Source organism: Melozone crissalis, unplaced genomic scaffold (genome assembly GCF_028551555.1).
Source record: "Melozone crissalis strain CALT ecotype California unplaced genomic scaffold, PUWL_Pcris_2 ptg000644l_1, whole genome shotgun sequence".
NCBI classification, from domain to species: domain Eukaryota; kingdom Metazoa; phylum Chordata; class Aves; order Passeriformes; family Passerellidae; genus Melozone; species Melozone crissalis.
Window position 1 is genome coordinate 40,580 of NW_026536317.1, and position 9,629 is coordinate 50,208.

General features: G+C 64.0%; 1 protein-coding gene across 1 annotated transcript; it reads right to left on the minus strand.

Annotated features, from left to right (window-relative positions):
- Positions 1-671: 671 nt before the first annotated feature.
- RELA (RELA proto-oncogene, NF-kB subunit) lies at positions 672-8,848 on the minus strand. The gene is made up of 11 exons (XM_054295342.1): positions 8,811-8,848; positions 7,736-7,786; positions 7,452-7,603; positions 6,701-6,849; positions 5,832-5,923; positions 5,211-5,339; positions 4,580-4,684; positions 2,913-3,125; positions 2,187-2,267; positions 1,629-1,709; positions 672-1,308 (listed from the first exon to the last, which is right to left on the minus strand). The coding sequence occupies exons 1-11, from the start codon at positions 8,818-8,820 to the stop codon at positions 722-724; spliced, it is 1,650 nt and encodes a 549-aa protein (XP_054151317.1). The 5' UTR covers positions 8,821-8,848; the 3' UTR covers positions 672-721.
- Between the last annotated feature and the right edge of the window lie 781 nt (positions 8,849-9,629).

The following is a 9,629-nucleotide window of genomic DNA, read 5'->3' on the forward strand; positions in this document are numbered from 1 at the left end:
GGGGCGGGGCTTTCCCCTCCCCCCAAAGGCACTTCCAGGGGGCGGGGCTAAGGCAAGGGGGGAGGGGCGGCCACACTCCCATTGGCTGCTGTGCCCTGGGGGGCGGGGCGAAGCGGGGACCCCCCAAAAAGGCACCTCAGGAGTCTCCCAGTAGCTCCCAGTAACCCCAGCAGGCACTCGGTGTCCTCCCAGTAGCTCCCAGTAACCTCAGGGAATTCCCAGTGACTCCCAGTTGTGTCCCAGTAACCACACAGAGCTCCCAGTGACTCCCAGTAACCCCTAAAAGTCTCCCAGTAACTCCCAGCAATCCCTAAAAGCCTCCCAGTAACCCTTAGAACCCTCCCAGTGACTCCCAGTAAACCCCAAAAGCATCCCAGTAAGTCCCAGTGAACACTAAAAGCCTCCCAGTAACCCCTAAAAGCCTCCCAGTGACTCCCAGTGACCCCTAGAAGCCTCCCAGTAAAGCCTCAGACCCTCCCAGTGCACTCCAGTAGCCCCCCAGACCCCCCAAAGCCCCCCAGGCCCCGTCCCAGTCCATCCCAGTCTGTCCCAGTAGCTCCCAGTAACCTCTAAAAGCCTCCCAGTAACTCCCAGTAAAGCCTCAGTCCCTCCCAGTGCCCCCCAGTAGCCTCCCCCAGACCCCTCCCAGTCCATCCCAGTGGCTCCCAGTAGCCCCCAAACCCCCTCCCAGTCCCTCCCAGTTTGTCCCAGTCCCTCCCAGTCACGACGACGGGAACTGGCTGAGGAAGGCGCTGAAGTCGAGCTCGCCCAGCGAGGGCAGCGAGTCCTCCCCTCCCCCCCCTAGCCCCGCCCCCGGCCCCGCCCCCGGGCCCGCCCTCTGCTGGGGCCCCGCCCCCAGCTCCGCCCCCAGCCCCATTTCGGGGGGCGCCCCCTGCACCAGGCGCGCGATGGCCTCGGGGTACGACAGCAGCATGGGGGGACCCCCCCCGAAATCCTGAGCGGGGGGCGGCAGCTCCGAAACCCCCGCCCCAAAATCATCCGGGGAGGGGTCCCCGAAATTGGGGGGGGGCTCGGGGGGTCCCAGCAGGCGCTGGAGCTCCGAGGGGTTCAGGGGGTCCAGCGGGGGGAAGGGGGTGTCCCCCAAAAGGGCCCCGAAATCCAATTGGGGGGAGGGGGCGGCAGCGCTGCTGGACCCCCCCCCAATGTCGGGCATTTGGGGGATTTGGGGGATTTGGGGGGACCCCTCCTCAAATTGCAGCTGCAGCAGCGCCTCCGACAAAGGCTCGGCCTCGGGGGGGGGCGGCGCCCCCAGGAGCCCCCCGGGACCCCCGAAGGAGAAGGAGGGAGCTGGGGGGGGAGGGGAGGGTGAGGGGGGGGCTCGAGCCCCCCAATTCCCCCATTGTTCCCCCCAATTCCCCCCATTGTACCCCCAAAATCGCCTCCAGCCCCATTTACCCCCCAATTGCCCCCTGCCCAATTCCCTCCTTGCCTCCCACCCCGCATTTTCCCCCCAGTCCCCCCCAGTTCCCCCCAGTTCCCCCCAGTCCCCCCCAGTTCCCCCCAGTCCCATCCCAGTCCCCCCCAGTCCATCCCTGTCCATCCCAGTCCCATCCCAGTCCCCCCCAGTCCCCCCCAGTCCCTCCCAGTCCCTCCCAGTTCCCGCTCACCGGCACTGGGGGGGTTCTGGGGGTTCTGGGGGGGTCTCGATGGCACCGCCAGGCGCCGGGGGGGGCGCGACTCGCTGGGGGCTGGGGGAGGCAGATATGGGGGTCAGGGACCCCCCCGGGACCCCAAAACCTCCCAGGGACCCCAAAACCTCCCAGGGACCCCAAATCCCTCCCAGGGACCCCCCCCCAGGGACCCCAAATCCTCCTCAGGGACTCCAAAACCTTAGAGACCCCCCCCCCCCCAAGGACCCCAAATCCCCTCAGGAACGCCCCCCCTGGGACCCCAAAACCTCCTCAGGGCCCCCCCAGGAACCCCAAATCCCCCCCAGGGACCCCAAATCCCCTCTGGACCTCCCCCAGGGACCCTCAATTTCCTCTCCAGACCCTCCAGGGACCCCAATAATCCCCCCAACACCCCCTCCAAGGACCCCAATAATCCCCCCAAAGCCCCCCAGGGACCCCAATAATCCCCCCAAATACCCCTCAAATCCCCCCCAAACAACCCCCAGGGACCCCAATAATCCCCCCAGGGACCCCAAAGCCCCCCAGAATCCCCACCGGGCAGGGGGCTGCGCTGGATGAAGGAGCGGAACGTTTCCCGCGTCCTCTTGCGCTTCTCCTCGATGCACTGCAGGTCCCCTGCACCAGGGACACCAGGGACACCAGGGACACCAGTCAGATCCCAGTCAGATCCCAGTTAGGGCTGTCACCCGCCTGGGACCCCCCTGGGAGCCCCCAGACCCCTGCCCAAGCCCACCCTGGTGGGGCAGGTATGGGAAATGAATGGGAGCTGCAGTGGGAATAGGAATCCATGGGATCCAGGGACCCAGAAATGTCACAAAAAGACCCGGGAATGTCCCAAAGTCACCTGAGAATGCCCCAAAGGAACCCTGGAGCCCCCCAGACTCACACTAAGGACCCCATAACTGCCCCTAGCCCCACAAAGCCCCCTGCCCAGGCCCACCCTGGTGGGGCAGGTATGGGAAATGAATGGGAGCTGCAGTGGGAACAGGAATCCATGGGAACTGCAGCTCCAGAGACCCGGGAATGTCCCAGAGGGACCCCAGATCATCCCCAGAGCCCCAAAATGACCCTATAACCACCCCTAGCCCCCCATAACTGCCCCTAGCCCCCTCCCCAAGCCCACCCTGGTGGGGCAGGCATCTGAAGTCCATGGGGGAACTGCAGCTCCATAGATCCAGAATGTCCTCAATCACCTCCAAACCCACAAGACAGACCCTATAACCACCCCATAGCCCCCCAGAGCCCCCTCCCCAGGCCCACCCTGGTGGGGCAGGTATCTGAAGTCCACGGGGGCGCTGCGCTGGCGGTCCGAGGGCCGCTGCAGCTCCATGCGCACGGTGACCGGGGCGCGCAGCGCGGGGTCCCGGAACGGCGGCGTGCGGAACACGATGGCGACCTGGCGGTGAACGTCGGCCTGCGCGAAGGAGCCCTTGGCCTCCCAGCCCTCGGCCCAGAAACGCACCTCAATGTCCTCTGCGGGATGGGGACATGTAGGGGACGCAATGGGGACACTGACAGGGCGTGGGGACAGGGACAGGGCATGGGGACACGGACAGGCCTGCGCGAACGAGGCCTGTCTGGGCCCTTAGCCCAGAAACGCACCTCGATGTCCTCTGAGGGGACAGGGGGACGTGTTGGGGACACAATGGGGACACTGACAGGACATGGGGACACTAACAGGGTGTGGGGACAGTGACAGTGACAGGGCTGGGGACACGGACAGGCCTGCGCGAACGAGGCCTGTCTGGGCCCTTAGCCCAGAAACGCACCTCGATGTCCTCTGTGGGGACAGGGGGACGTGTTGGGGACACCTTAGGGACAGGGACACCATGGGGACACTGACAGGACATGGACATGGACAGGGACAGGGACAGGGACAGGCCTGCATGAACAAGGCCTTGGCTCCCAGCCCTCGGCCCAGAAACGCACCTCAATGTCCTCTGAGGGGACAGGGGGACGTGTTGGGGACACCTTAGGGACAGGGACACCATGGGGACACTGACAGGACATGGACATGGACAGGGACAGGGACAGGGACAGGCCTGCATGAACAAGGCCTTGGCTCCCAGCCCTCGGCCCAGAAACGCACCTCAATGTCCTCCGCACCTCAATGTTGGGGACACAATGGGGACACTGACAGGGCATGGGGACAGTGACAGTGACAGGGCTGGGGACAGGGACGGGCCTGCGCGAACGAGGCCTGTCTGGGCCCTCAGCCCACAAACGCACCTCGATGTCCTCTGAGGGGACAGGGGGACGTGTTGGGGACACCAGGGACAGCAGGGGATGGAGACATGGACAGGGACAGGCACAGGCTCAGGCCTGCATGAACGAGGCCTTGGCTCCCAGCCCTCGGCCCAGAAACGCACCTCGATGTCCTCTGAGGGGACGGGGACACCATGGGGACACTGACAGGGCGTGGGGATGGGGACACGGCACAGGGACTGGGACATGCTGGGGACACCGGGGGACAGGGACAGAGCACGGGGACAGGGACGGGGACAGGGACAGGCTGGGGACACCGCGGGGACATGGAGAGGGCACAGGGACAGGGACACAGATATCCCAGGTTTTGGGGTGCCCAGGGTTTGGGATGTCCCAGGTTCAGGATGTCCTTAGTTCAGGGTGTCCCAGTTTCGGGGTGTCCCAGGTTTTGGGGCGTCGTTTTGGAGGCGTTTTTGGGATGTTTCTGGGCTGTTTTCAGGGTGTTTTTGGGGGTGTTTCTGGGCTGTTTTCAGGGTGTTTTTGGGGGTGTTTCTGGGCTGTTTTCGGGGTCTTCTCACCTTTCTGCACCGTGTCACACAGCAGGAAGATCTCGTCCCCACCCCTGATTTGGGGGTGTTTTTGGGATATTTTTGGGGTGGTGTTTTCGGGGTGTTTTTGGGGTGTTTTTGGGTGTTTTTGGGATGTTTTCGGGGTGTTCTCACCTTTCTGCACCTTGTCACACAGCAGGAAGATCTCGTCCCCACCCCGGCAGCTCCCGGAGTTGCGGTTCACGCGGCAAATGCGCAGCTCGGCCGTGCTGGGGGCACCTGGGGACACCGGGGGGACACCGAGGGGTCATCGGGGTCACTGGAGACACTCGGGGGTCCCACAGGTGTCCCACAAGTGTCCCAGGTGTCCCCAGGTCTGTCCCCAATGTCCCCCCAGCTGTCCCCAGGTGTCCCCAGGTGTCCCCAGGTGTGCCCCAATGTCCTCCCCAGGTGTGTCCCCAGCTGTCCCCAATGTCCCCAGGTACCCCAGGTGGCCCCAGGTGGCCCCAACTGTCCCAGGTGTTCCCCCAGGTGTGTCCCCAATGTCCCCCCAGCTGTCCCCAGGTGTCCCCAGGTGTCCCCAATGTCCCCAGGTATCCCAGGTGTCCCCAGGTGGCCCCAACTGTCCCAGGTGTCCCCCCAGGTGTGTCCCTAATGTCCCCCCAGGTGTCCCCAGGTGTGTCCCCAGGTATCCTCAGGTGTGTCCTCAATGTCCTCAGCTGTCCCCAGTGTCCCCCCCAATGTCCCCCCAGGTGTGTCCCCAGCTGTCCCCAGGTGTGTCCCCAGTGTCCCCAGTGTCACTCACGGTTGTCGTAGATGGGCTGGGAGAGGACGGGGGGGAGGGGCCGCAGCCCCCCCGGGCCCCTCACCCACACCTGGAAGCACAGACGGACGGCGGCCAGGTCGTACTCGCCCCCGCGCTGCTCCGCGGGCACTGGAACCAGTACAGACCAGTATGGACCAGTATGAACCGATACAGACCAGTACAGACTGATATAAACCACTATAAACCAGTATAACCCAGTATAAACCAGTGACACCCCCTGGCTCGCCCCTGCACTGCTCGGCTGGAACCGAAAACCAGTATAGACCACTATGAACCAGTACAGACCAGTATAAACCAGTATGAACCACTATAAACCAGTATAAACCAATATGAATCACTAGAAACCAGTAGAAACCAGTAGAAACCGCTATAAACCAGTGAGAACCCCAGGCACCCCACAGGGACACCCCCAGGTCGTGCCCAGTATGGACCAGTACGTCCCAGGATACCCCAGTACGCACCAGTCCATCCCAGTGCCCTCCCAATCCCTCCCAGTTTATCCCAGTCCCTCCCGATGCCCTCCCAGTGCCCTCCCAGTAACTCCCAGTCCCATCAATTCCCTCCCAGTCCCTCCCAGTCCCTCCCAGTTTATCCCAGTACCGTTGAAGGGGTTGTTGTTGGTGCGGATCCGCTCGGCCACGGCCGCCTCCAGCTCTCGCTTCTTCACGCACTGGATCCCCAAATTCTGGAAACTGAGCCCAAAATCGGGGAATTGGGGGGGGGTCAGGGCTCAGTCTGGATTTTGGGGTCCCCCTGGACACTCCGGGGGGGGGACCCCAAATTTTGGGGGTTCCCAAGAGTTTTGGGAGGGTCCTGGATTTTGAGAGTACCCCCCCCCCCCCCCCCAGTTTTGGGTGGTTCCACCTGAGCTCCCAGGGGCTCCCCGGTATTCTGGGAGGTACCATCTGCTCTCTAGGGGTGTTCCCCAATGCAATGTCCTTCTGGGGGGTTCCCCCTTTTTTTGGGGGGTTCCTCAATTTTGGATGATCCCATCTGCCCTGTAGGGGGTGTCTCTGATATTTTGGGAGATACCACCTGCCCTATAGGGGGGTTCCCCAATACAATGGGTGATCCTGCTCTTTTTTGGGGGGTTTGCCCTCTTTTTTGGGGGATTCCCCCTCTTTTTTGGGGGAGTTTCACCTCTCTTGGGGTTGTCCCCAATTTTGGGTGATCCCACCTGCCCTGGAGGCGGGGGTCCCCAACATTTTGGGAGATACCACCTGCCTCATAGGGGGATTCCTCAGATTTGGAATGGATGCCCCCAGTTTTGGGTCATCCCACCTGTGCTCCCAGGGATTCCCCAGTATTCTGGGAGATACCATCTGTCCTGTAGGAGGGTTCCCCAATCCTATGGGTGATCCCACCTGCTCTTTTCGGGGGGGGTGTCCCCAATTCTGGGCGATCCCACCTGCCCCATGGGGGTGTCCCGAATTTGGGGGGGTGTCCCCAGTGTTTTGGGGGTGTCCCACCTGTGGATGTTGCGCTCGGGGCTCAGCTCGGCCTCGTAGAAGCCGTCCCTGCAGTCCTTGCCCACCAGCTCGTGGGGGTGGGGCCGGTGAGGGGGGTCCTTGGTCACCAGCGACACCCGCACCCGCCCCGGGCCGCGGTAATTGTTCACCTGCGGGGCAGACAACTGGTTCGGACTGGTTTGGGTTGGTTTGGACTGGTTTGAACTGGTTTGAATTGGTTTATACTGGTCCATACTGGGACTCACCCTGATGGTGGGATGGGTTTTGGTGCCCTCGGTGCTGCACCCCCCGGGGATGGGGGCACTGGGGGGCACTGAGGGGCACTGGGCTGTGTCAGCATGGCTCAGGAGTGGCACAGGGAGGCTCCTGTTGGTTACTGGTTTATACTGGTCCATACTGGGACTCACCCTGATGGTGGGGTGCGTCTTGGCGCTCTCGGTGCTGCGCTCCCCGGGGATGGGGGCACTGAGGGGCACTGGGGGGGCACTGAGGGGCAGTGGGGTGTATCAGGGTGGCTCAGGCAGGGTCCCGGTGGTTACTGGTTTATACTGGTCTATACTGGTCCATACTGGGACTCACCCTGATGGTGGGGTGCGTCTTGGCGCTCTCGGTGCTGCGCTCCCCGGGGATGGGGGCACTGAGGGGCACTGGGGGGGCACTGAGGGGCAGTGGGGTGTATCAGGGTGGCTCAGGCAGGGTCCCGGTGGTTACTGGTTTATACTGGTCTATACTGGTCCATACTGGGACTCACCCTGATGGTGGGGTGCGTCTTGGCGCTCTCGGTGCTGCGCTCCCCGGGGATGCTCCCGGCCGATCTCCCCTCACATTTGTACCTGAACCTCATCCCGCGCTGCTTCGGCTGCTCCAGGATCTCCACGAACGGCGCCGCCCCCCCCGCCGGCTCTGGGGGGGCACGATGGGGGGGGGGGTCCCGTCAGCCCCTCCCCCCTCACACCCCCGAAGCCCCCAAGGGAGTCCCGGACCCGTGGGGGATGGGGGAGGTGGGGGATTTTGGGGAGGGGTCCCCACACTCACCTGGAGCGCCCCAGTCCTGCAGCAGGAAGGGCAGCAGGTCCGGGGGGGTCACTGGGGGGGAAAATGGGGGGGGGGGGGCGTTAATGGGGAGGGGGCTGAGGGGGAGGGGCTGGAGGGGAGGGGTTTTGAGGGGAACATCGATATGGGGGGGGGGTCACATTAAGGGGGGGAGTGATGCAATAAAAGGGGTCACTTTAAGGGGGTCGATTTTAGGGGAGAGGTCTCTTTAAGGGGGTGTCAAATAAAGGGGAGGGGTCGCTTTTAGGGGAGGAGTCACTTTAAGGGGGGGGTCACATTAAGGGGGTCACTTTAAGGGGAGGGGTCACTTTAGGGTGTCACTTAAAGGGGAGGGGTCGCATTAAGGCAGTTGCTTTATGGGGAGGAGTCACTTTAAGGGGAGGGGGTCTCTTTTTGGGGAGGGGTCACATTAAGGAGGGGTCACTTAAAGGGGAGGGTCACTTTTATGGGAGGGGTGCCGCTTTAAGGGGAGATCACTTTAAAGGGGGGTCACATTAAGGGGAGGGGTCACATTAACAGGGGGGTCTCTTCACGGGAGTGTCGTAATAAAATGGGGGTCACTTTAAGCGGAGGGGTCGCATAAAAGGGGGGGGTCTCTTCAAGGGGTTGTCGCAATAAAAGGGGTCACATTAAGGAGGGGGTCATTTTAAGAGGAGGGGTCGCATTAAGGGGAGGGGTCACTTTAAGGAGAAGAGTTGCATTAAGGGGAAGGGTCGCTTTTATAGGAGGGATCACTTTAAAGGGGAGGGGTCGCTTTAAGGGGGTTCATTTTTCGGGGAGGGGTCGCTTTAAAGGAATCGCTTTTAGGGGAGGGGTCACATTAAGGGGGGGGTCACATTAATGGGGAGGGGTCCCATTAACGGGGGTGTCTCAATAAAACGCGGGCCACTCCACGGGGGGTCACTTTAAGGGGAGGGGTCTCCCCCCAAAACCCCCCAAGGAGCCGCCCCCACCTCTTTATCCCCCCCTCCCCCTTAAAGTGCCCTCACCCCGCGAGCCCCCCACGTCACCGGGGTCGGAACGGCCCAAAACCGCCCCGGGGGGGTTCGGCACTCACCGTCCTCCATGGTGGGGGTCCGGGGGGTCCCGGGAGGGTCCCGGGGGGGTCCCGGGGGTGGGGGAAGGGCGGGGGGGGGTCCCCTCTCGCGCCGCCGCTCGCGGAAGCGCCGCGCGCCCCACGTGACGCAGCTGCCGGGAAAGCCCCGCCCACTCCCGGGCGCTCCCGCCAAGCGGAGGCGGAGCCTGGAGCGGGGCGGGGCTAAAAACGGGAAAGGGGCGTGGCAGCATCCCGGAAGCGCGTCGGGGGCCGGCCGGAAGCGGAGGCCGGGAGGAGAATGGCGGAGGTGGGGAGCGGGCGGGGGGGGGGCAGCGCGCAGGGGGTTCGGGGACCCTCCCGAGGGGTTCCGGGAGCCTGCCGAAGGGTTCGGGGACCCCCCGAATCCCCCGCGGGGCTTTTGGGGCCCTCCCGGCCCTGACGAGGCCCCGCCCCCGCAGGGGGAGGTGTCCGAGGGCTGCCGCCTGCCCGTGCTGCGCCGTAACCAGGACAACGAGGATGAGTGGCGTGAGTTGGGGCGGGGCTTAGTGTGGGGGCAGCCAATCAGGGAGCGGGGGGGCGGGGCTAAGAAGGGGCGGGGGCTGAGTGAAAGGGCGGGGAGCGGGAGGGAGGGGGCGGGGAGCGGGAGGGAGGGGGCGGGGCCTGAGGGTAGCAAAATGGGCGGGGCTGTGGGAGGGGGGCGGGGTTTGAGGTGAGGGGCGGAGCGCGTTGGGGGCGGGGTCTAAAGAAGGGGCGGGGCCTGGGCCCGAGGGTGTCGGGGGTCCCGAGGGGGGTGTCGGGGACATGAGGGGGTCACGGGGGGGTAGGGGACAGCCCAGGGTG

What these genes read in the sequence shown, in the direction of transcription:
- RELA (XM_054295342.1), bottom strand. An exon ending in CAACAACAACCCCTTCAACG is followed by an intron (nt 5,340 to 5,831) that starts GTACTGGGATAA and finishes TACTGGTTCCAG; the next exon opens with TGCCCGCGGAGCAGCGCGGG. An exon ending in CAGATACCTGCCCCACCAGG is followed by an intron (nt 2,268 to 2,912) that starts GTGGGCCTGGGG and finishes TCCCTGGTGCAG; the next exon opens with GGGACCTGCAGTGCATCGAG.